Genomic DNA, 26,475 nt, shown 5'->3' with positions numbered 1-26,475 from the left:
CAAACACTGTTCTTGCTGGAAGAGAAGCACAGTTCAGAGTACTCACATGATGACCTCCTTTTTGGTTGGATCGATGGTGATGTATTTGATGGCCTCTTCTTCCGTTCCCATTTGTTCACAAGCATCAACGATTTTTTGAAACATGGTTCTCTTCCTAGAAAAGACGCAGCTGCGCTGCGGTTTCCTCGTATAAAGGCAGAGGGAAAATACCTTAGCTTGTGCCTTTCCTACTTCCTGCCCCCACTTTGCTTCGGGGCAGGGCACTTGAGGCTGGGTGCTGAGGGACCAGCCGGAGGGAAAAGGCTTGGGCAGGAAAAGCGTGGAGCGCGGTGGAGCGCACAGGAGTTTTAGCACAGTAAAACTAAACTGTACAGGGTAGAAAGGAGCCATAACAGGAGCAGAAAGGCCACAGACCAATAAATCACGGCACGTATAACCAAAATGTAGAACCCAACATACATGGAGGCTTAAGTTCACTGATAAGAAAATACACATTTGAAGAACAGGGTCCCATCTCATAGTAGGTTAGCAAGGTAAGCTCTACTTGTGCAGGTGGGCCGGTGTGGGATTGCAAGAACTTTACTCCTGGTGTAAGGCAACGCGGCACAGACGCGGGAGAGCAGGGTTGAACATGCAGGCATGCAGCACTCTTGCCCGCGCTTGTGTACTAAGAGGAACTTGTATGCACAGGCGTATATAGTGTAGCACGGGTGAGAACTGGAAGACTCTGTGAGCATCCATGCCTAGAGGAACGTGCAGCTTCATTTTAATGTATTCACAGCTGAGTAGCGTATGCCTCAGCTTCTGAGGGAAGCTGAAATGCACGAAGCGGCCTCCCACTTACTGACAAGGGCAAACCTCTCAGGCGTAGTGTTGCTTGGAGCGCAAACTCCAGGAAGGCTTGTGCAGACAGTATGATACATGAAAAAACTTAAAGCACTTAGCAGTGCCATATGAAAGCATGAGTGGAATAGAGGCACAATGAACAGATGCGATCTTTGGGAGAAGGGAAGAACGCCCATGGCAGAATAGCAATGGTGTCTTAGGCTCGTCACTCACTGTTTTTCTGCCTTAAAGAAATAAGATCAGAGGCAAATGCAGCAAAATTGAGCGTGTAGAAACCTGGGCTATGGATACTTGCCTTCATATCTGAACTACTTAATGGCTGTTTTGTAATTAAAAAGGATCAAAAAAGCATAATTGGGCAGTGCTCGAGTCATTGATTATTTGGATCCTATTAATTATCTCACCTTGTTCTAAGTGTTATTCACCAAGTAACTTTATATTTCACTTCCAAGAACGTGTGAACACCCGGAATATGTGGCCTCCTTGGTACGCTATCATAACGAGGCAGGCACAGAACTTGGCTCTGTGAACTTAACGCATGTGTATCGTTCCCACCAAGATCATCCAGTTTCCAGGCACTGGCAGGTCCAAGTTTCTGAGCTGGAAGCATCACATACTACGTTTTGGACCAGCGTGTGCTAACCAGGGAAAAAGCCACCATCTCTGGTTCTTGGCATGACTCTTCTGACAAAGCACAAATGAATTTCTTAATTCAAATTCCTTCTGATAAGGGGCTGCGCAGGGCCAGGGAGATAGCTCAGTGATCCAGGCACCTGCCTGGCAAGCGCAAGGACCCCGTCTGTACCAGGTCTGTGCAGAGCCTGCCATTGAAACGGCGTGGCGGCACACACCTGTGATCCCAGCGCTGGGGAGGCTGAGACAGGAGGATCACTACAAGTCCGAGCTGCATAGTGAGACCCTGTACCAAATAAATAAATATATATATTTTTTAATTTAAAAAGTTATGCAATAAGAGGGGCTTAAATTTTTAGATATGTTTTTTGATGACTATAAGTTCATTGTCACCTTGGGGATATTCTCATTGATACTCTAAAAGGAAAACTGTGTGTGTGTGTGTGTGTGTGTGTGTGAAACTCCCTCTTGACAATAGTGCGGCAGGTGGCTCCCAGGAGCAGTGGCACGCAGGGGTGAGGCTCTCCTGTTCCACAGCTATTACTTACTTGAAATACAAAGCCAGGTCAGTTGCTATGATGGCAACCTCAAACAGATGAATGACTGTTTCAAACTGCCGCTTATTTAGGTTCTGGAAGATATTTAAACTCTGTAAAGTGAAAATAAATCCACAATAAAGTAATCATTTACATTTGATTTAAAAAACCAGTCAGACTCTGCTCTAGGCTTTGCAACACTAGTTTTCGGGTTTTGTGCTATAGATTGAATAAACCCTTCTATTTAGAGGAAAGTAATTTAAACTATAAAGGTAGACAGCAAATACTAAGGTAACTGGTGTCTAAGAGTAAACAGGATGTTTTTGAAATAAAAAGAATTTCTGGAAGTTGTCCAAATATCAGACATGTTGAATTATCTACTATATAATTTTAGAGTTATCATAGAAAACATTAGTCTTTCAGAAATGCAAATGACTAATATTCATGAATATGTAGAAAAAATAAGCTTTTTCATATGGCTTTTTAACATATTCCTGCAATATCTTACAAAGGCTTAACGACCTTTCTTCAAAGGGTTTATTAATAATGAATAGTTCCTTCCCATATGTATCAGCTTCATTTTATACCAGAGTATAAAACAGGGAGTGGCTGTTAAAAGCCCTGATATTCCAGTTAGGCCATTTTAATCATATAGACCAAAGAACAGATGAAATGAAGTTGGTAGTACCAGAACAAAGCAGAATTCCACTGAACAGGAACAGCAGCTAGAAAGAGGAGATAGTTGTTAACCTGCCTAAACATAAAAGTACGGGGAGGGGGTTGGGGAGATAGCTCGGTGGTCTACGTGCCTGCCTGGCAAACACAAGGACCCAAATTCAATCCCTGGTGCCACAGGCTTGCTAGCCCCAACCCCAGGGCGTGTTGTGCCACTGGGAAGGCTGAGACAGGAGAATCCTTACAAGTCCCAGCTGTGTAGCGAGACCCTGTGCCAAACAAAGATAAAAAATTAAAAAAGAAAGCAAAAACTAGACAAGAACTTGTTTACACTGTATTATGCAAAATACAAATCTCACATCTTTTTACAACACCTTGTAAGGCAGAAAAAATGGTATTTTATGAGGCATATATCAATAAAAGAAAGGAAAGCTGTGATTTGTTTTGTTAATACAATATGTTAATGATAGCAACTACAGTTAGCTTTAAGATTGATTAAAGCCTTGGCTAAGCGACCCTCCAAATTACAACAATTGAGAAAGATAAATTATCTGGATTAAACCAATTTCTTACTTCGGAGAGTTACAGCAATCTCGTGGAGCATATCAATCCAGGAAAATTTTTGAAATGAACCTTTTGGATCAAGTTATGTTCACCCTGGTCTAAATTTGGCAGGGAAGCAAAAGGAAGAGGGGCACAGACACTGAATCCTTTTACCTGCCTGGGTTTCATACTTGACTTTAGGCAAAGAAGTGATGGCCCTCTCTTCAGGTGGACAGTGACCTTGCATTTGGACTGATGGTCCCTGGTGGCCACCATTTGCATAATTGAGTCGTTGGCCTTATGTGCTCACTGATGTACACTGTCATGCTCCCAAATAATCTGTATCACAGGATTATTCAGCCACATAATTTACAGATTTGTCACTTTTTCTTTTCTTTGGTTGTGGGGGTGAGCTCAGCCCCTGCCAGCTGGTTCCTAAGCGAATCCTAGGCCTTTCAGTGATATTTAAAGTCAGTCTTGATTTCTGTACTAAGAACAAAAATTAGAGTGCAGGCAGCTGGGAGTGCATGTAAGTGTCTCAAATTTTTAGGTGAATCAGTAATTACAGCACATGAAATCATTTTTAAAAGCCACACAGGCGATGAACACAAGGAAACAGTCCCTTAGGACAGAAACATCACTGCCGCTACCAAGTGCCATTTGTGCAGAGTACATAGTCTACAGCTGCTGCACAAACCAATCAATATTTATTATGCAGCGGCTGTTCTAGTGCATGTCGCTTGTATCTGTAAACATGGACACCTGTTACTGTTTGATAAATATGCATGTGTGGACAACAAAAAGCTGTCTGGAGAGACAGAAAAATAATACAACATCACTGTACTCCGTTAAGTCATGGCTTTTTCCAATCCAAAACAATAAACTAGCTAATTTACATCAAGCAAAAATAGTCTGTATTCAACTTTTCTGCGCTGTTTCCTTTATATGTAACAGAAGGCACCTGAATTTCATTTATATCTTTTTTCTTCTCACTCATTTTCATTTTCATGTAAAAACATGAACAAGTTTCCAAATTGAAAAACCTTTTCTCAATTTTACATTTTCGCATTTTCTTTTTCTTTTTTCTTTTTCTGTGCTTAGCACAGGGTGTACAGGGTCTCACCGTGCAGATCAGGCTCGCAGTGATCCGCCTGTTTCTTGCCTCCCAAGTGCTGGGATTACGGGTGCGCCACCACACCCGGTCTCAGTCGCGTCTCAGTGCGCCCCAGAGGCAAGGCTGGCACGGCAGTACATTTTATTTTTTTCAAAACCTGAGCTTCTTACAAGCTAATTGTGGGCTGGAATATAGCTCAGTGGAACAGGCACTTGCCTGGCCAGCCCGAGGTCCCACGTTTGATCCCCAGCACCACGAAAGAAAGAAAGCAAAAAGGCTGATTGCTTTTAAGTTTGTGGATATGAATGCATATGAAAGATCTTTTTCAGTTTTTGGATTTGTTGCTAGAATGTCCTGGGCCAAGTTGAGGCCAGTGTCTAATATTTGTTCTAATGTTTGTGTCATTGCATAGATTTGGACGTATATAGGCGTTACCAAGCCTTACCTCATTTTCCTTGTTTCTCCATGAGCTTTCATTTTATTTTTCTTTCTTATTGTATTTTGAGAGAATCCATTAAATTCTTTTGGAACAAATTTGGGACTAAACAAACACATAAAGCTTTTTTTTTTTTTTTTTTTTTTTGTTATTGGTTTAAAATAAGAAAAACGCCGTTGGTTTAATTAGAACAAGGGATCTCAGGACATGCGTCACACACAACCAAGGGAATGTCGTCCCCTCTGGAGTGCGAGACGCCACCAGCAACAGCCGCAGATGAGGGGAAAGCTGTGCCAAGGGGTGGGCACGGACTCCCACTTCTGGTCTTCTCGGCTGGCCGAAGAGAGCCACACAGGAAGCGGGCAGCGACAGCCGGCCCGGCGCAGCGAGGCGAGGAGCGCGGGCTTTGCACGCGCAGGCTTTGCACGCGCGCACCTCGCCTGTTTCTGAAAAAGCAACATCCCAGACGTGTGTTTTCCAGACAAAACAAATAGCTTTGGCGAAAGGTTATTTAGGACGAGAAGTGTCAGCCAAGGATTTTCCCAGCTCCTTCCTGCCTTTGCCCCGCGGGATTCGGGCCCTTGTCTGGCTCCATTCAAGGATAAGGAATTCCCAGAAAGGAAGAAGCATGTGACCATTTGTATAAAGACCACAAAACGTGAAATGAGCTATCGGGGCGATAGAACTGTTTGGTATATTGGAGGTAGTGGTGCTTTCCCAGGTGAAGAAAATGGAAACATCGCATAAAAATTCCCGAATTGTGCACTCTAAAGGACGCGGCTGGGTGTGGTGACGCACTGGAGCGGCCGCAAGTTCAAGGCCGGCCTGGGGTACGTAGTGAGCGCGAGTCAGCCTGAACTACGCGGCAGGACCCTGCCTTAAGCCCCCGAATAGAAGACAAGCACAGGAATAAATAGATGCAATCCGCATATATGACTTTGTAATGTTGATTGAAAAACACAGCTCTCGCCAGAGATGGCTTCTACTTTGATCTCATTTTTCTTTTTTCGTTTTTGTCCGTGCTCGGTGCAGGGTCTCACTGCTCCGTCTCGGGGGCCAGCTCAGCGCGCCCAGAGGCGGGGTCGGGGCGGCCCGCGGTGCCGGGGATCGCACCCCCAACCACTGAGCTACCTCGCCGCCGGCCCTTTGACCCCGTTTTTCAAAAACCTTTTATGTTGTCTGAGTTGTCTGCGGCTGTTCAGGGTGAGCGCGGTGGAGCCCTCCGCGTGCCAGCGAAACGCTGTCGCTGGGCGGGTGGAGTTGAAGCCTACTTCCTACATTTGTCATTGACATTTCCTTATTACTTGAATTTTTTAGTGGGTAAATGTAATTCTTACAGCAATCTTAACTCGTCGATCTTAGCAATCTGTTAGTAGGCGGAGTTCCGCCGTGGCTCGCTCCCAGCACTGTCGTGGACACGCACTGCGCGCTGGGCGAGGCCGCGCAGGTCCTCTCTCCACGCAGCCCTGCGCGCTCCCTGCTCCCGAGGGCTGAAGGCAGCGAGGATACTTTTGCTCTTTTCTCTTGCGGTGGCCTTAAGATGTGAATTCTTTGTGTCGCACCAGAACAGATGGAAATGGTTTCAATTCCCTCTGCCTGGGGCCGCAGGCACGCGGAGGCCCCTGCGGGCAGGTCGGCTCTTCAGGGCAGTGCGCGCCGCGCCCGGAGGACGGGCGCGTTCGCTGCGCTCCTGGCTGCGCACAAAGCGTTTAATTTTTCTTTCCTGCTTCTTAGAATGATGTGAGACAGGCTGAGAGGGCGTGAAAGAAAAAGCACAAATGTAACGACCGATCTGTTAAACAGGTGTCCTGGACCACAGCAGCTTTCGTGTTTATGCTGAGCAATTTATTTCGCTTTGTAATATGAAAATCAAAAAGTCTTAATAATGTCCACAAATGCTAGAATTGCTGGATAAATTCCAAGGATTTCAGTAGTAATGTACATAATTATGGCAACAAAAACAATAAAAAACTGCAGCAAAGTAAAAGTTTAACATGGGAAGGCTCCTATATCTAAATGTTTTCCCTAATGGACTTTTTTTTTTTTTTTTTTTGGTATGTATTTGGTACAGGGTCTCACTATGCAGCTCAGACTCTTAGTAATCCTGCTTTCAGCCTCCCCAGCTTTGGGATTACAGGCTTAACGTTACAGGATTAATTTTTAATTAACAGTACAGAATTACTGGCTAATCCCATATTTAAAAAATTTTAGTGAGTACATATTCTTTATGGAATAAAGGAGCTACATTGTCATCTCTAAATGTAAAAACCGTATCTGATGGCTAAAAATGTCTTTCGTAATGTTCGGTTTGCCCAAATGCAAACTGTGATGCACTGCTTAGCAACTCTATTGACCAGGCTTTAAATGTCTGCAATTAGCAGGCGAACACTATTATAGAGAAGTCCTTAAAAAGATCATATGGATTATGAAGCAGTTTTTTTTTTTTTTAAGAAAGAATAACAGTCTTTGTATATCCATCAATGCCAATTTAGACTGCAATGTAAATAACATAAAAAAATTAATATGGAAAACATACACTCTGTTGTAAACTGTCAAAGTCCAGAAGGGAAGGGCTGGCAAGACAGCTCAGTGGACTAAGTGCCTGCTTAGGCAAGCGCATGGACCAAGGTTCAATCCCCGGCACCACAGGCTGCACTGGCCCTGCTCCTGGGTGTGCTGCACGGGCCACAGAGACTGGGCGTGGTGGCGCACACCTGTAATCCCAGCCCTGGGGGGCCAAAAGCAGGAGGATCCCTACGAGTCCGAGATGCATCGTGAGACCCTGTTCCAAATACATACCCCACCCCCCAAAAAAAAGTCCAGACAGGAAAACATAGATAGTAGGAGCCTTCCCATGTTAAACTTTTAGTTATTTTGCTGCAGTTTTTAATTGTATTTTGTTGCCATAATTGTGTACATAATTAAATGGTGGATTATATTTGACGATGCCTTACTCAAGCATTACAGAAACAGTAGCATATAAAAAATCCTTTCTTAGAAATCGAAGATTGTTCTACAAACAAGTTGGCCGCAACAGCATTTTTCTTTCCTTCCTGAATTACTTTCACTTCTACTCCTTAGATTGTCTGCAAACAGACACTGTCATGCCCTGACGTCTGCTGATGGGCAGATCTGAGCTGCGCATCAGGATGCAGGCCTCCTGCAAGGGCACATCTCCACGCCCCAACTGTAAGGCACCTTCTCAGTAAACGGGAGCTGAAGCCCGGAGCCTGTAGTGTTCAGCGCCCTCTTCTCCTTCATCCATGGGCAAGTCTGAAGAGGTTGGTCCAGGTGCCCACGGCTGAGGACTGGTGTCCTCACGTCACATGGTGCTATGGCTTGAATGTCACCTGTTCACTCCGAAATTCATGTTGAAAACTGATGCTCAAAGTGAGGATTCCGAGTGGTGGTTACGTCTTCAAGAAGGGATTAGGTCGATCATTAAGAGGGATTAATGCCTATCTGGGAGTGGGTTCATTTTCACAATCAGCCTGCTTTTTCCACTCTAGTGTTTCATGTCTCCTGGACACACACCCCTGCTGTCCACTGTCAGGCCCCATCAGAGGCTGAGCAGATGTCAGGGCTGGGTCCTGGGCTTCCTGGCCTCCAGGCCCAGAGCTCTAAATAACCTCTGTTCTTTTTATTTTTATTTTTTCTCCTCCTCTTCTTCTTCTTCTATATTTAGGACAGTGTCTACAGGGTCTCACTAGGTAGATTGGACACGTAATGATTCTCCTGTTTTCAGCCTCCCAGAGCTGGGATTACAGGTGTGTACCATGCCTAGTCTCAATCACTGTCTCAGCGTGCCCCAGGGGCAGGGCAGGCACGGCTCGCTGGGGATCCAACCCGGCCACTGCGCTCTGCCAAAGCAGGAGCTATCAGGCCGGCCCTAAACCTCTATTCTTTAAAAATTATCCAGCCTTAGATATTTTGTTACAGTAACAGAAAACAGGTTGATGTTTTGCGGAGAGCACTGCAGCTTGAGAAATTGGGCCGCGGAGTTGGCATGAACTTGGTGCCGGCTCGTCCACCGTGTGTTGTTGGAGCTGCGCAAGTCATTTTCTTCCTTGTAATTTTCTTCGCAGTTACTCTGCCTTACAAGATGTTCCCACTGGGCTGTGTGGGCCATCTTGGCTTTTATTAATTAGAATGACTGAATGCTGTGCATGTTGTTGGACACATTTCTGTATGTGCCCTCTCTGGGACTTTAACGGAAGATTATGACTGGAAGAGAGGAAAGCTCACGACCCTCCCAATGATGCATTTATCCTAATTAGCTTGTAACTGTAAACAAGTTCTCTGCCTGTGACAAATGATATTCCCCTCAATCCTGGCTTGGAATTTTCTAAAGAAAATGTAACTAGATTAGATCCACGATTTAAACACAAGCTGCTAGCCTGCTGTGCCAGTCCCGCCCCTGGGGCGCGCTGAGACAGCAACCGAGACTGGGCGTGGTGGTGCGCACCTGCGGTCTCCGCTCTTGGGAGGCTGTAAACAGGCGGATCACTACGCGTGCAGTCTAGCAGTGAGGCCCTGAACACCCCGTAGGCCTTCCCTAAAAATACAAAAAAAAAAAACACATGCTGGCATATATTCCCTAAACAAAACTGAAAAGGAAGAATGACAATTCTTTCAACCATAATGAATTCCACAGATTTAAAGCCACCTTCTGTCTAAAGCCGTCTCTGACCTTTCTGTCTCTCCATTTGGGACTCCAGAGTGTGACTCAGTGTCTCTCCGAGGCAGGGCCCTGCTTCTGTCGTACGCCCTGACCCATCTGCGGCTCTGCTGCCAAAGCCTGCCTTTCAGGTGCACCCTGTCCTCTTCAGTGCACTCTGAAGAGGGTCAGTGGTCACGTGGCCTTTTTTCCCTGTCACATTTGTTCACCTGCACTCTATGTTTTTTAACCTTTTCTCCACGGACTCACAGAGGTTCTATGACTTTCTGTGGCCCCCTTTTTTCAAGCTACTTCTAGCTTTGCAGTTCAAAAATACTATAATGCGGTAACTCCTATTAATGAATTTAGACAGTATACGTGGTGGTGCTGTAGCCCAAGGCTGCCCCCTTTCTAAGCGTTTCCTCTGGGTTAGTGCTCTCCTCTAGAATCCACAAGGCGCCCCAGAGGAAGGGTCACATACCGCGTCCTGCAGGAGGGTCTTGCTGTACTCCAGGTGGTGCCTCTCCAAAATAGAAGTCCCGTGGAGCTTGGCGAGTGGAGATGTGGATCTAGGAGGAAAAGGAAGTGCTATGGCTCCCGCGGTGGCAGAGTCTGCACAGCGCAGAATCTGTGCTACCTCAGGGTTCTTCCTTCATGTCCCTTCTCCTCCACATCAAGGTCTTTGAAATGGTCAAGAGTTATATATTGAAATATTTTTTAGATTTAAAGATGAGAATATATTATTTCTAAGATAAAAATACTGTGTATTGAATGCATGAATGATTGTTTACACTAGGAAGTTTGATTCATCCTAAGTTTCCTGAGGTGATTTTATGGTGGTGGGGTGGAGGTGTAGCAGCCCTATGGAAACCCAGAGTATCTGCATAGAAAGTGTCTGTTAAGAATTCCCAGGAACTGAGAAGAAAATCACCGTAAAGTAAGGTTTCATTTCTCCCCCAGGATAGTGAGGTCAGTGTAAACTTTCCCACATGTTAAGGGTTAAATCATAGCTTTCTGTGAGTGGGGCCCTCCTCCAGTGGCCCCCTGATTTTCTTCAGAGCCGCCTAGCTCAGGAAGGGGAAGCTATCCTGAAAGCAAAAAAGAAGATAAAATAAAAAATAGAGAAAGGGTAAGGCCAGAGGTCTACACATGGAAAGAAGTCATGGAAATAGGGAATAAATAATTTTTAGGAAGGAAAAACTGAAAAACAGAAACTATAGATGACAGCTTTAGCAAAGTTTCATTTTACTTAATAAAGGATAGAACTTGCAATGTGTGGAAAACCAAACATCCAGGTGAGAAAGACTCAGACCATGTCTGATGAATGAATCAATAATTATCAATAATGATCATCAATAATTATGTGATCATAAATAACACACCTACTGTGTGTCACCATTGGAGGTCTTCAAAAATGAATCAAGTGTAATTCCAGTTAAAAGAGAATGTAATATTTAATTCTTTTAGGTTTAAAACAATACTTGATCATCACTTTAACAGATCTTCAAATATCCTGTGCCAACATTGAATATTTTTTAAAAAATGAATCAAGTTCAAATTCCATTTAGAAGGGAGAGAAATACTTCGTTCCTTTTAGTTTAAACTCATAAGTCAAATACATAATTGGGAAGCTAGATATTCTCAGAATAATGCTTAACATAGTACTTAATCCTCACAAAGGAGAAAGTATTCCTTTACATAAAGAGATTTCATGGCATCGGCCGCAACAGTTTAATGGAACTTCATAACTATTGGGTGAAATGATCCCGCAGCTTCCTGCGGGGTGTACCGAGAAGGACGGGTCATCTGCAGAGAATTTCTGCCAAAGACATCTACCCTGAATTTAGTAACCAAGAAACAACTGGATAAATCCAAATAGAGGGCACTCTGCAGAACAATTGGGCCAGAATCTTCAAAAACATCAATGCTCCGAATGATACAAAAAGCCTGAGGAACTACTCCAGATTAAAGGAGACGAAAGATACTCAACAGCAAAATCCAGTAGGTGGGCCTAGAAGTATAGCTCAGTGGCACAGTGCCTGCCTGGCAAGAGTAAGATCCTGAGTTCAATTCCTGGTACCCCCCAAAAACCAATGTGTGGTCCTTGATTAAATGCTGAACCACAGGGGAAAACAGATCTAAAAGTCATTATTGGGATAATGGGAAAAGTTTAAGAAAGCAGTGTATGTTAGAGAATAGGATTGTGTCCGCTGTGAAATTTCCTGAAGTAGTTATTCAACTGTTCGTGTGGCATATCATGACACTTCCTCTGTTTCACACATAGTTGAATAAGAACACTTATACTTACATGCACATGCACACACACACACACATTTATGTTTGTGTATAGGGAGAAAAGAGCGAGTTTGGTAAGGTTTTCCTAGAAAAAATAAATTTGCAAGAAGTTATTAAAGATTTCAGTGTTATCTAGAGGGGGAAAAAGGCACAATGATCATTAACAACATTATCAAAAAATAATGTGCCCAGGCCTTGCGTGTTTGTGGACCTTCCTCCATCAGACAGGCCCAGTGTGGAGCCCTGCAGCAGAGCTCCCCGCAGAGAGGCTGGAGGCAAGACCCACCCAGCTGACCCAGGAGACGAACATCTTGCCAGAGGGGCACAGCGGGTTCACCTCCAAGGGCTGCAGCAGGAAGAAGTGGAGCACAGCAGCCAGACGCCAGCCACACCCGCCTGGAGGAGTTGGAACTTGGTAGATTGGAACTTGGTAGATCCAGACCTGGTGCCAAGGTAATAACTCTACCAAAGCTCTACACCAAAGATAGAAGATAGTGTTATACAAAATGACAAAGAGGAGCAAAAATGCATTCTCAGTCCCCGAGCCCTCCCGCAACAAATACAGGAGACAATAGCATAGAAAAAATTGGAAAGCACACACCTGAAAACTCTGAAATAATAGTGTTGGAAGTAAAGAAACAACTGCAGAAAGGTATAGAGGAAATCAGATCAGAAATAATTTCTGAAGTTTAAAAAAATGATAACTATAATGAAAGAAGCACTAAGTATTTCTAAAGAAAACACTGATTAAAAAAAATAGAGGAGAATAGAAAAATGATGGAATCCTTGAATGAGAAATATAGGAAAGAAATAGAATCATGAAGAAGATTCAAGTGATATATAGGAAATTAAAACCTCAATCACAAGCTGGCAAAACCATTTGAATAAAAGTGAAAATAGACGTTCAGACCTTGAAGACACTGTTGCAGCTAGTAAAAAAGTAAGAACAGATCTCTTAAAAATAGCTGGGATGCAGGAAAAAATAATTCAAAATTTGCAAGACAATGCAAAGATGAACAAGTGACACCCACAAGTGACACCTGGCCACCAGTAAGCGTCATGGACATAGTCCACGTCCACCACATACTAAAACTTTGTGTGATATCCTGTCCCCACACTGTTAGAAGTGCTGGTCTTATATTTGCCATTCAGTATTTTTGTTATGTTTTATTCTTAGTAATTCTTTACTACCATGAAAACTTTATCTTAGTTGATATTTTTGTGTAAACCCAATCAAATACTATGTGAGTACTCTGAATTGATCATAGGTTCGTACATATGATATACTACATTCTGGCCTCTTAGTTGGACTCACAATTTAATTTTAATTTTTGAATATTATTTGAAATATTTAATTTAATTTTGAATTAATATTTAATTTTCTGAATACTGTTTAACTTTAATTTTTGTTTTATGATTTATATTGTTTCTTTACTTATAATCTACTTATAAGACATGGTATGATATTTTCTCCTAGTGTGAGAAACTTTAAGACTAATAGGCATCAATGTGAAAGAAGGAGTTAATACAAATGATATAAAAAGAATATGGGCAGAAGTAGTAGCAGAAAACTTCCCAAATATGAGGAAACAGTCTGACATTCAGGTAACTGGAGCGCATAGAACTCCAAATAACATCAATCCAATTAAAAACACAGACATATAATAATCAAGATCCCAGAAATTCAGCGCAGGAGCAGATCCTTCGTGCCACCCTTGGGGTGAGACGTCGCACCTGATCCGCCTCTTCTTGTCAGTGAAGCCAAGTCTCTCCAGTGGGATGGAGAGGGACAGTAGTACCTCCATGTGACACTGCTGGGAAGTTCCAGTGAACTGCCATTAGCGTAGTCTCCAGCGCACAGCAGGTGCGCCCTGAGCACTTTCTCTGGCCGCTCTAGAGATGAAGGCATCCCTCGCCCACGCCTCGGGGAGATACTGTTTCTAGATAAAGCCTGACAGGTAATTGTCCAAGGCAAGAAGTCACTGTGTACTGAGTGCTTTTAATTCATTGAGTACATTTTTCTTGAGCAATTACTATGTGGATATTATATCTCTAATTTAATTTGTCATCATAATCCTTGAGGGGTCAATATTACACCCAGTCATGGCAAATAAATAAATAGAGATTAAGGAAGTAGCTGGGTTCCACAAAACCCATATTCTAAAAAGCCTTTTATCTTCAAAATAGCCTCACCGCCCTGGCGAGGAGGAAGGGAGCTGGAGGCCGCGCTCGGTGCGCTGGGCGGCCCTGAGCCTGGCTGGTGAGTTCTGAGGAACACCGGCGACATCATGACAGGCATAGTAATACCTAACAGGAGTGACAGCTAAGAGTCTATTTCAAGGACTTTACACATAATTACATTATGTAGTTTAATCTTTACAACAGGCCTTTAAGATTGTAGTTGCTGTATTTCATGTAAAGAAAGTGAGCCTTCAAGGCTTTAAGTAACTCGCGAGCCCAGATGGCTCCGACCGTGACCTGACACGCGTATTCCTCAACTTCTTTTCTTGGGGCAAGAAAGGGCGGAAGCACTCATATCGGGATGGAGAGCCAGCAAATGAAGGCTTGGCAGAGCCGGGGGACCAGGGCAGGGCGGGGAATCGGGGAGGCGCTCGGATTAGGCGCCCGCTGGGCGGAAGCCCAGGATTAGCGCGCGAGCCGGAGCTCAGAACCCTGAGCAAGCGACGGTGCCAGGAGGAAACGTGGAGCCAGTACGCACGCAGGAGGCCCGGTCCACGCAGACGAGGGGCCGAGAGGGACGCGAGACGCCGGCACCTGGGAGAAGGCGAGGGCCGAGGCGCGCTGCGGGGACGGGGACGCACAGAGCGTGGCCCTGAACGCCCCAAGCGCGGCCGAGAGCCTGCAGAGTGCTCCTCCCGTGGCGTGCTCAGCCCGGACCGGCGCGCGTCCCCACTGCTCTCCTGTTCACTTACTTCATTTGGTACAAATTGTTGGTGCCTCTGTGGTCAATGTCGTGGCAGAAAGCAGCAGCCACCATGGCAAAGGCTTCAAGGTCCGTGTAGTACTTCTTTAGTCTTCCGGTCTGAAAATACAGAGCGACACATATTTCCATGGAGTACTAAACACCTGCTCTGAGCGCAGCAAGGCCTGCCTGGGGCAGAAGAGCGGGCCTGTCATGTTTTTACAGTAAGTGGGCTTTTTTGGGTGTGAATTTTGTAGCATTTTTTGCAATTCCAAAACCTAGCAGGTGATGTAGTTTTTAAAAAATTTTATTTTTTAAGGAGTACAAAATAGTATTAAAACAGAAAAATTACAAATGGTACAGAATTTCACTGAAGAAAAATAATATGAATTTCGAAGTATTTGTTCTATTGTCTTCAAATTAGTTGTTCATATTACCAGATACATGCTAGTAAAATTGAAAGAAGAAAGAAAGAAATATATCAAAAAATAAAGAAGACAAAAAGGTCAAAGAATTGAAAAAATGAGACAAAACAAATGAAGCACCAGCTGGTCCGAAAGGACCAGCAGAAGTCCAGGGTACAGTTGTCCAAACTAGATGGAATTTTTAAGAGGTACACAGATGAATGTCTGAGGGATGACCCATGTGCCTAGGGACACCCACGTTCTTGGCATCACCTTTGGGGGTGCAGGTGAAGCTCATAAATCTCAAAATGACAGATCTGAGGTGATGGGCCATATCCATTTGTCACCACGCTCAGCTGGGAAGCAGACAGGACTCGGGAGATTCCAGCACGCCGCACTTACCGTCAGCAAGGTAAACATGGTCTGCCCCACGTTGAACCCGTGCCGCCAGTTGTGGTAAGTGACAGGGCGGTACCCTTTCCTCACTGTATACATCCATCTGGTAAGAACCTGTTGCCCAAAAGACAACAACATTCAGACTTTGGAATAGAGCTCGAAAGGTTAGAAGCCAGTGACAATCTTATCTAAAGGGATGTGTTGGCCTTGTTGACAGAGTTTAAACTGATGTATTTACAAAGTTAATTTAAAATCCAAACTGAGTTAATCTTTTGAACCACAGAAAATATCAGTGAGGTACAGCAATAGAATCAAATAGTATTTTAAATGAAATATCATCTGACCTCTACAGGTACTTTGAATTTCTCCACCACATTTATTTCAAAAAACAGTCGCAGGCCACATTTGATCAATTCGTGCTCGGTGATGGGAAAGTCGCTGAAGCGGAATTCATATAGGCCTACTGCCTCTGGATCTGGCAAGTCCTCCTTCTATTGGGAAGACAGACTGTTTCAGACTTTGCTCATCGCTTCCCCTTTATGCTCCCCTACCCCACAGTGAAGTACAAAATATGATAAAAGACTACCACAGGCAAGTTGCTGAAACAATATAGCCAGATATGGACTTACAAAGTTTGCGTAGATTAGCCCCAAAACAAACATACAAAATTATCCCCATTTTATAGGTGCTAAAGTTAAGATTCAGCATATTAAAAAAGCTTTCTCAAAGATGGAATTCAATTCTTTTTTTTTTTTTTTTTTTTTTTAAGAACTGGGGATTGAACTCAGGCCCTTGTGCTTGCCAGGGAAGCATTTATTCCACTGAGCCATCTCCCCGGCCCCAAAGATGGAATTCAATTCTAAGTCCCATTGCAGTAGCTATCTTCTTTCTATAATGCAAAACAAAATGTTTAGTTATAGCACCACACCCACGGCTAATACTCCACTTCTCCCTTGTCTTACTCAAGAAATACTCAGCGAGCGGTTGCTCTTGCATTTTCTCCACTTGCTCAGGATCCGCTTCACTGGACTATGCGCTCCCCAAGGGCCCGCCTCAGGGACGCTTTCCCTTGCTGCCACTCCTCATAGCCCACCCTGCCTGTCTCGCCCATAAAGGTGCTCTGTAGATGTTCACTGAGTAAATGAATGCCCCCGATGCGCAGCAATACTTGTAGACACTTATGCCACAACTCGTTCAGACTTAGGAGCTTGTGAGAAGCTAATGACCAGCACACATGAGCGTTCACGTGACATGATAAAAGCATGGATTTTGCTGTTGAAAGATTCATTTATTGAATAGTTATAAAATGCAGACTGAAAGGTGGGGGCTTCGACTCATCAGAGAGCGCAGCACTGAGTTCTTAGTGCTAGGAGAGGCGCGGAGTGGCCGAGGAGGGCTGTTACGAATCCAGACGGGCCTGTGTTCAGCTGAGCTGGTGGGAGGAAGGAGGGCGAGGTTTTCACGGAGGGAAGGGAAGCACTGCAGGCCAGCAGAGAGCTACCCTTCTGGGGCTGCCAGACAGATCTTTAGGGGCGACGCAGCCCAAAGCCACTTCCCTTAGCAAGCGTAGGCCTCCCAGGACACAGTTCTTCTGTGCAAGTTGCAGCCTCCAGTGGTACATGAGTGCTTTGCACAGAATCATGGCTTCTGGTCCCCTAGTTCTGGTCCTGAGTGGACACCTCATGCGCCTGCCCCTTCCTCAGAGAGGCTCCCACCTCAGCTTAACGCAAGCCTGTCTGCTCCCAGAGGGTTTCCTGAAGTCTCGGCTCTGGGCCCTCGCACGCACTCCTGCGTGTGTCCTCCACGTCAGGGGGAAAGCAGTCCCTCAAACATGCACTCCCTTGTGGAGAAACAGACGTCCATGAGCACAGTGCGCAGACGCCATGAGACTCGTGAGCTGGGCTGTCCTGCGCCACACACAGAGCCTCCGGCTGGAGGCTCTCTCGGACCCGCTGATCCCTGAGGGCTGTGTAAAGATAAAGGTGGGGGCCGCACTGCAGGATAAGTAGTGCCAAAGCAGAAGTGTGCACTTTATCAGGAATCGAAGTATGAATTTCTCAGAATTATGCTGCCCCTTAGAAAATTAAAAATAAATAAATAAAAAGAGTTATGCTGGCTAGTCCCCACTTACGTGACTGGCAAGCCAATAGAAAATTACTGTGACACAGAAACCACAGGTTTCGAAGAGTCACAGCTTTTCACGTTATGACGCAGAGAGGCTGATAGAGACTTTATTGGTCTGATATGTGCGCACTCTGTCACTCGGTGTGGCTTTTTATTTATTCACTTAACTACTTATTGGTGTAGGGTCTTGCTATGCAGCTCCGACTCAGGCATCCTGCTGTCTCAGCCTCCCTCGTGCTGGATTCCAGGCATGAGCCAGCACGCGAGGTCTGGGTGGTCGGCAGGGTGTGCCTGGTCTCAGAGCCAACACAGCACGCTGTACTGGAGATCGAGCCCGGGTGCTTGTGCTTGCCAGGCAGGCGTTTAGACTGCTGAGCTATCGCCCCAACCCAGTGTAAGATTTGCTGCTTGTCGGAATCACACAGCTGAGGTCTGGTGGCTGGAGGAAGCTCCTGCGGCCCTCATGACAGTGATGTGACTGTTCCAGGAGTCCCGCCGCTGCCTGGCTGGCCTCGCTGGCGCGCAGAGGGGCAGCATGAACTCTGAGCAAGTTATTTTCCAGATCCCGGGACGCAGGCTGGTCGCGGTCTCGTCCTGCACCTATGCCAGGCCTCCCGGGAGGTTGTGTCACTTCTCACTGCTACTCCGACCACTTTTAGCCCCTCAGCTTTCCTTGGTACAGCACGCCGTCGCGTGTCACACGTCTCGTCTCTGCTGTGCCCCAATCTGCAGCCCCAGCATTAGTCTGTCATCTCCCCTCTGTGACTCTCTCACCTGGGCGGACACCAGGCTTTGGCCTTCCCGGGCCCTCATGTGTCTGAGCAGGACAGTGGCACTGCTCACATTTTTCTTTTCCTAATGCACAAGGGGCTTCTTGAACCAAGTCATAGTGTCTTTTGCCCTCAGCACCCAGCACTGTTCCTTGTGAGATGGTATGTTTCAGTAATTTATGAATGAAGAAGTTGAGTAAAGAACGAATGAGGTGCTTCACTAAGAACTCCTCTGCACATCTCTGGTAGGAGAAATGGTAGCTGCGGGGCCTCAGGAGCGCCTGGGGCCCCAGGGTGCAGGAAGGCGCCAGTCACCTCCTCCACCTGAGGCAGCACTGCTCTTCTGGTCTGTCCCAGCACAGACACATGGAGCGCTCGAAAGTCAGTCCGCCTGAGCATACGGTTAAAGGGAACCCCTGGGGAAAGGCTTAGGGTGAGCAGAGACGGACAGAGAGTGTACGCCGGGGAAAGGACGCCAGCATAATTCTGGAGAACTTATGCATAATACAGAGGATATATTTGTTTAAATTTCTAAATTTTATGCAGCAATGATTTAGGATTAGCTCAGAATATATTTTACATTCATTTCTTTTCTCACAACAAAATGGTATTTTATTCATACTTTTGTAAAGTTAGTAACACATGAAACAAGGTTTCCCAGTGACTACTAGCTGACTTGAACAGATTTTACATTCAAAATGTGCTATTTTTGGTAAGTTGGCAGCACTTTTCTCAGTGCCCTACTTCTGCCACCTAAAGTCCTTCCTCCCCTACAAAGGGAGCTGGGGACTCCAAGTGCCATACGCATATCAGCCTTCTTGCACAAGAAGACACATGACTGAGGACAGACGAGGAGGAAGAGTCCTCTTCTAGGCAAGGGGTGAGAGGTGGCGCTCAGAGGCTGAGCCCAGAGAAAGGGAGGAAAAAGAAGGGACCTCAGGCGGCACGAAGACATGGACGTGGGCTAAGGAGATAGCTCAGTGATCTCAGCCTGCCTGCTAAGTGCAAGGGGGCAGGTTCGATTCCCCAGTACCACATGCCACACCAGCCCAGAATCTTGGGCCCACTGTGCTGGCCACCAAAACTGGGCATGGTAGCACATGCCTATGTAATCTCAGCACTAGGGAGGCTGAGACAGGAGGATCACTGTGGGTCTGAGCTGTGTAGTGAGACCTTGTATCTTATAAATAAATAAATAAATAAATAAATTTTAAAAAACCATGGAGGGGCTGAGGGACTGGTCCCTCAACAGGGGTCAAGGGTCAGCAGTCAGTGTCAGGAGAGAAAAGGGCCAGTGTGGGAGGCAGAGCCCACAAAGACCGTACGTGGGCAGGTAATTTGTGGCCTCAGTCAGAAAAGAGCCTTGAATCGCGACTTGCACAGGGGCAGTGGCAAACAGGATTAAATGGCTAACAGGAAATTAGATGCGATATTATTTTAGTTTCAATCACATGGAACTAGGTCTCTGAAATCTGGATAAATATCCCAGGAGTCCCTAGGATTGCAGAAGGGCCCCACTCTGTAAACAAGGGTCCCAACCCTTCCTGTCCCCCAGCAAAGTCTTAAACCAGCCTTCCTTATCTGCCAGAGGAAAGGCTAATCCTCTTTGTAGAAAAACAATAGCACTGAGAACCCCCATAAGTTTTCATTTATAAATTTAAAAATTGTGAAGCAGGATCAAATGACTGAAACGCGCATGTAAAAAACAAACAAAACCCAGCCTAAAAATGACTCAGGTATTAAGAGGAGTACTTTAAAATAATTATGATCAACATGTCTTTTAAAATAGAAAGAAAAATAGATAAAATGAGAAGTTTAAGCACCAGAGCTTGAAATTTAAAAAAGAGAATCAAATACACAGTCTAGAACAGGAAGAGACCACCTATACCTATGAGATTAAAAAGTGTTGTATGTTTTAGTATAGACTGTGTGCACCAAAATACGGGGCCAGTGAGCTGGAAGAGCTCGTTTCCATCAGAAATAATAGAAGTGACCTAGTGACCACAGCCAGGGAGCAGCGAGTCTCTCCACAGCAGAGAAGCTGGAGCAGGCTGCTGTGTGGTCAGGGTACCCGGCAGTGCTCTGTGCTCAGGTGGCACCCTGGCATGGCCCTGGGCAGCCGTGGCACGGCCTACTGCTGTGACGTGTACTGTGCTGGGCCAACCCCCGATTCTGCACGCGAGGTTCCTCTTCAGCACTCAGTTTAGCTCTAATGATAAATGATAAAGTATGTCTGTAAACTTCATTGTCAGGAGCACAGAAGGAAGCAAACAGATGCCAGCGGATGAGTCTTTCACAAGGCGCTTTTGTGCTTTTGGCTCCTGAAAGTATCAGGATGAGGGACGCTCAACATCTACTTGAAAAGTGAGGAAGCACGTTCTGGTACATTTTATTGAAAATGCATCAGAGGTACAAGGGAAACACTCACCAAAATTGTGACAAGCTGTTTTTCTTCACAGTCTTCAATCACATCTATATTTAACTTCTCTTTAAATTTCTAAAACGTAGAAGCATTTAAGTATGAAATGCCTATGGAGAGTTCTGATTCTTCTGCCATTAAAATCAGTTAAAATACACTTAAAATGTGCTATAAAAATTTTCCTGACAAATACGCATTCTATATACAAAGGCCTTATTCTGAACAGTTATATCCAAGAAATAATCTAATATTACTGACTTCTCTAGTCTCCCAAAGTGTAACAGTAGCCACAGTAAAAATTAAAAAAATTGGGGGGGGATTTTATGTATATAGGTCAGACAGAGAGAAGAAAAATGAATGGCTTAGATATGCTTTGCTGACAGCTGACAGCAGTTTCCCATGATTCCCCTGCTCCTTCTCCTCTTTAACCCCTCAAAGATTTAAATCAAGTATCCTACCTCCTACTCTTCCCACTCAGCAAAACCAAAACCAATCGAAACAAAAACCTTCCAGAAAACTACACACATTTTGAAAGCTGGAAAATATAAGAACAAAGGATAATAGGTGTGTGACACCTTCTCTTTCTTTTGTGGTGATTAGAACACTTGGCAGAAGCCCACCAGCTGCCCCGCCACCCATGACATTGGTCTTGATCATGTGACTTCCTTTGCTAAGGGATAATTTAAGTGACTGAGGTGAGCAAAGATCAGCCATTCGCTCGCACAGTTCAACCTCCTTTTCTGCACTTCTGTTACCAATGTGAGAAAAGCGGCAGGCAGTGATTGAGCAGTCCACGAAAGAGAGCCACAGAGACATTCAGATTCACAGCTTGGAGCCTCACCCAGGCAAGGTGGAAGAAACTCAGTCAACTCCCAAATCACGAGTGAGAGAGAGATGTTCATTACAGTATACCACTGAGCTGTTTTGGTTATTGTTGTGCAGCATCATGCTATAAGAGCTGATGGGTTGCTACACTGCTCCTCCTGAATTTGGTTCCTTTGCTAATGCATTTAAATTTAGATGGCCTTGTACCAGCTCTTATAGACCCGGGAACTGTTTTTAACCCAGTGCCATTTCAGCCGAACCGTCTGGACACCAGTAAGGATCCATGTACACCGGGCGTCAGGCTCCTCCTCGCCCCTCTGCCTTCCCTTCCTATCTCAGGCTAAACCTCCTGTTTGTCAGATTCCAGGGTAAGCAGGGGGTTTCCAGAAGTTAGCATTCACACCACCCAGTGTCCACAGAACTGTGCTCCCCACTTACCAGAATAGACTTAAGTTCGTCAGTGGTTGCCTTGGTCTGGCTCATGAGCATTTCCTCGGCAATGTCTTTTCTGTTCTCTAGCTTATTCATTTTCTCGTAGGTATCAGTGTTTAGAAGAGACCATCCAAGAAACTGTGTGAGAGTCTGGAATGTGTGAAAGGTGGTTAGCTTCTCTAGAGTCGGAGGGAAATTGACTTGGGGGCACCATCCTCGTGGGTTCCTACCAGTCAGCCCAGTTCCTTATTTTAATAAAGACCCCAGTTCTTTATCTTGATATAAGAAAAGCCACTGAGCTTATTACCCAAGACAGCAAACTCTGCTAAGCCCCTGCCACACACCATGAATTTTCTATTGCTGGGGAAATTAGAAAAGTTGGTAGAACGAAACTGGACCTGAAAGTTAGCAGGGAGGTAAATGAGATGAGAACCAGCGCGAGCCAGACTAGGAAGGAGGCAGGAAGGAGGACAGAAATATGCCTTCCTGCTTTTCTAGGAGCAGAGACCATTAGGTTTGGCTACATTTCAAACTACTAAAAGATGTTGCCGTTTAAGGAAGTCAGGAAACAGAAATGACACAACACCACCATTTTGGTTGTAACCATGTGTGACTCATACCTTAATTGCCCTTCAAAATACCATTGTGGGATAATAAATAATTACGCATCCCGCATTATTTCATGACTTGCGCTCCCTCCATTATCTTACTCTTGCGCTTACCTCAGTAATGTGCTCATCGTGCTCGTCGAAGGGTTTTCCATCCTTCCTGTTGTAAAATGTAGCCACTCCCACGATATCCTCTTTCTTGTTGACGATAGGCAGGGACAGGACATTTTTAATGACCCAGCCAGTTTCATCTACAGGTCCTTTCTGTGAACAATCGGGAAACCACTATGTTTATTTCATCTTTTTTTTTTTTTACTTTTTAATTTGAAATAGTTACAGATTCCTAGGGTGTTGCAAAAATTATACGGAGAAGTCCAGGAGCCCATCTCCTGCCAGCGGCAGCATGTCGGGCAAAATCACGCACTGTGGTGCGAAATCAAAGCTGGGTACGGTGTGCAGTCTCCAGAGCTCAGGTAAGCATCACCGCGTCACATGCACTTATTTCTGTGTGCGAGCGCCGGTCGTCCACAGTCCGACTCAGGCTTGTCCGTGTGCTGATCTGCAGCCACTGCTGGCGTCGGGCTCCCAGAACCGCTCCTTTGCCACGGACACCCTTGAACGGCCACTACACCCCACCCACGTCTAGTGTAAGTAAGTATTTGAGTGCTACCTGTACCAATCCCTCTTCATGTCAGAAAAATTGACTGTACAGCCATTATGAATGTCCTATGAATCACATAATTTAGCATCTAGATAGACTCTAAGTGCTTTAAAATTGTTGATTTTGATTGCTGAGTCTATATTTTTAGTTATCAAAAGGCGGATATTGCTTAATTTACTAAATTTCAAATAAAGGATGGGATGGTGCTAAGATATAACAGTTAGCAATAAACAATTATTTATTATGTAAGCAAGTCAATTGTTTATTATCTAACATTAATCTTTGTAATTGAAATGAAGAGCAGAGAAAACCAAACTTCAGCTTATAGGCCCTAGTGGTCAAAAGTTTGGAAAATAAAATGCAATACATAGTGTTCTCCAAATCTTCATGCTTGGAAAACTCTGAGAAATATTGACATAGTTATGCCACTGTGTGAATCAGGGACAAAACGTGAATGGAAACTGTACCGCGGATTTGTGCACAGTGACTTCATGGTCTCAGGTGCACATGCGCACTTCCTAAAGCTTTCCAGATACAATAAGCTTCACTGACTGCTTCTTGATGTGTTTGTTTTGTTTTTATTTTCAAAGTGGAGTCTCATTCTAAGAGAGACCAGCCCAAGCTGGTCTTAAATTTGTGGTGACTCAAGTCATCTTCCTACCTCAGCCTCTCCAGTGCTGAGGACAGAGGTGTATGCCACCGCGCCGGGCCTTCTGCTGAGAAGCAAGTATTTGTTTGCCCCTCTGTGCAGGGCTGTCAGAGATCCCTGGCCTGGATTGCCTGTGCAGGGAATCTGGCTGCATCCTGGGGTGGGTCTGTATTATCATTCCCGCTAAGCTCAGGCCCGGTCTAGGAGCAGCCTGGGTGGTGCCAGCCTCAGAACCAACGTGAGCATGGGCTGTGGGCGTGGGCTGTGGGGTGGCAGCCGCAGGCTTGAGACCCTTCAGAAAACTGCGGTTCCCCTCTCACGTGCTGTGCACTCTGCCCTAAAATGGTGTTTCTAGACAGAAGGCTCGAAGCTGCACACACTGTGGTCACAAGTAGGCTTCGGCTATAGGGAGGGAGGAGTGGGAGCTGATGCAACTGCTTGGTGCTTGTGCTTCTCCATGCCAGTAGGTGGAGGGTTGGCAGGCAGACCTGGGGAGCCTTCCCTGTCACCAAGCCAGTGTGATTTGCTCCTGGAGATGGCAAGGAGGCCAGCCTCTCCATCTAAGCATGGACAGAGCTGTGGGCTGGGCATGGGGACCAGAGACAGAGGGACAGACACAAAGAGAAAAAGGAAGATGGGGAACACTGGTGCTCTCCAGGGAAGTCTCCATACCTCACTAGAATTAGGACTTTTTTAAGTAAATGTTTGTTAAGTGCAAGACGCAGAGCAACCAGTGCCAGGAGGCAGAAAGAAGGTGCTCAGAGCCCACGGCAGCTCGTCTTCCACAGTGGGAGAGAAGGGCGGCGGGAGAACAGGTGGAGGCTGGAGGGGTGGCAAGAGAGAGGGAAGGACGTGTGGGGCAGGGCATAGTAAAGGTGACAGCCGGGGCCTTTGGTGAAGGACGTGAAGTTGGAGAGGGGAAAAATGAGCCTTGAGTGCTGTAGCCAAGCCCAAGCAGAAAACCACTGTCTTAGTCCATTTCCTGGTGCTATAATAGAACAGAGTGGGTAAATTAGAAAGAAAAGAAATGCACAGTTCCCAGAGGTATGGAGGCCGGGAAGCCCTGGGTCCCCGCGCCACCGCCTGGGCAGGGCCTTCTTGCGCCCACACAGTATGGTGAAAAGCATCGTGCTGGAGTTGTAAAAAGGCAAGAGATGAGCTTGGGGCTCTTTTTCTTATAATGTCACTAATGCCATCTTAGGGACAATACTCTCACGACTTTCACTAACCCTAATGACCTCCTGAAGACCCATCAACTATGAGTTTGGGGATTCAGTTTCCAACACATGAACTTTTAGGGATACATTCAAACCCCAACAGCTGTGACAATGGAGAGGCAGGGGTCAGCCGGGCCAGCATACACATGGTGGCTGGTTTGGGGGCTTGCATGTGGTGAACAGAAGTGTGTTCTTCAGGAGCTGAGTCTCTGAATGTCAGGGGAGAAGCAGGAAGTATAGGGACCCAAAACAAATGTTTTCTGTTGCTAATCAGAGGCAGGGGAAAGTTGTTGAGAAAGCTAGTCACAGGGCAGGATTCAGGCCACAGGATGTGTCCAGCCAACTGTCATGCAATGAACATTTATTGAACATCAATTTAGGCTCTGTGGTTGCCACTCAAGGACCAGAAGTGGGAGAGAACCCTGACCGGTGCTGGTGGGGCTCCCCGACTCCTCCCCGTGCTCTCCGGCTCCTCTGTCCTTCACTGAAGGATCTGCTACTTGGTGGCTACTGCCAGGGTGAGTGGGTCGTGGGCCGTGAGTCTGCCTGTTGGACATTTCTGACCATGTGGCAGTCTCTGGGGACTGAGGACAGGGGACAACATCTGCTTCCCACTCCAGCCTGAAGGGCCAGGTGTGGCTGAGGGCAGTTACCTGGAACGTGAAGTACTCGTCTGCAGGGGCATTCAACATGTTACATATCTGTAAGCAAGAGGAGAAAAGAGTTCTGAAACATCTCGTGGTGCAGTCATTTAAACCGAAAGGAGAGTCAGAGAGGATGCGTCAGGAGCAAGGGTGTCTGACGTCAGCCATTGTTAACTGCTTATGGTAAAATTGCACATGCTGGATTTTAGCTTGGCCATGCTTGCCAGCCACTCACTGAGTCGGCTTGTCTTCTGCTTAGTCACTGGTGACAGTAAGTGCCATCTTCTCATAGTGAGCCTCCTGTTTTCAGCCTCCGCTACAGCACTGGGTCTCAGGGCCGCCTCAGTGTGCCCGGGAGGGGGGGCGGAGCAGTGCTGCATGTGGCGCTGGGGATCGGACTGTGGTCTCTGAGCTCACCTAAGCAGGCACTTAGTCCGCTGAGCTGTTTTGCTGGCCTTTAGTAAGCACCATCTTTGTTCCTTCTCACTCAACTGTCAACCAATCCCCTTCAAATTCAAAACTACTAGCTGTTCCGCACCAGGGGATGAGAACCTGGACAGAAAGGCTGTTCTTCTGGGGCAGGTGTGAGCTGTGATGCTAGGATTGGTCTCTCTTTCTCTCTGTCTCTCTGTCTCTGTCTCTCTGTCTCTCTGTCTCTCTGTCTCTCT

At 45.7% G+C, this 26,475-nt stretch overlaps 1 protein-coding gene across 1 annotated transcript in view; it reads right to left on the bottom strand.

The window, feature by feature from the left end:
* Pde6c (phosphodiesterase 6C) overlaps positions 1-26,475 on the bottom strand; it is a 49,386-nt gene that overhangs the window by 9,373 nt on the left and 13,538 nt on the right. The window contains 10 exon segments of the mRNA XM_004625486.2: positions 8-154; positions 2,028-2,128; positions 9,922-10,009; positions 14,669-14,778; positions 15,465-15,572; positions 15,803-15,949; positions 20,781-20,849; positions 22,035-22,178; positions 22,751-22,900; positions 25,817-25,864. Of these exon segments, the coding sequence (XP_004625543.1) occupies positions 8-154; positions 2,028-2,128; positions 9,922-10,009; positions 14,669-14,778; positions 15,465-15,572; positions 15,803-15,949; positions 20,781-20,849; positions 22,035-22,178; positions 22,751-22,900; positions 25,817-25,864 (1,112 nt within the window).

This window comes from Octodon degus, unplaced genomic scaffold (assembly GCF_000260255.1).
Source record: "Octodon degus isolate 3935 unplaced genomic scaffold, OctDeg1.0 scaffold00010, whole genome shotgun sequence".
NCBI classification, from domain to species: domain Eukaryota; kingdom Metazoa; phylum Chordata; class Mammalia; order Rodentia; family Octodontidae; genus Octodon; species Octodon degus.
Note: the sequence above shows the minus strand (reverse complement) of the source record. Positions and strands in the feature narration are given on the sequence as shown.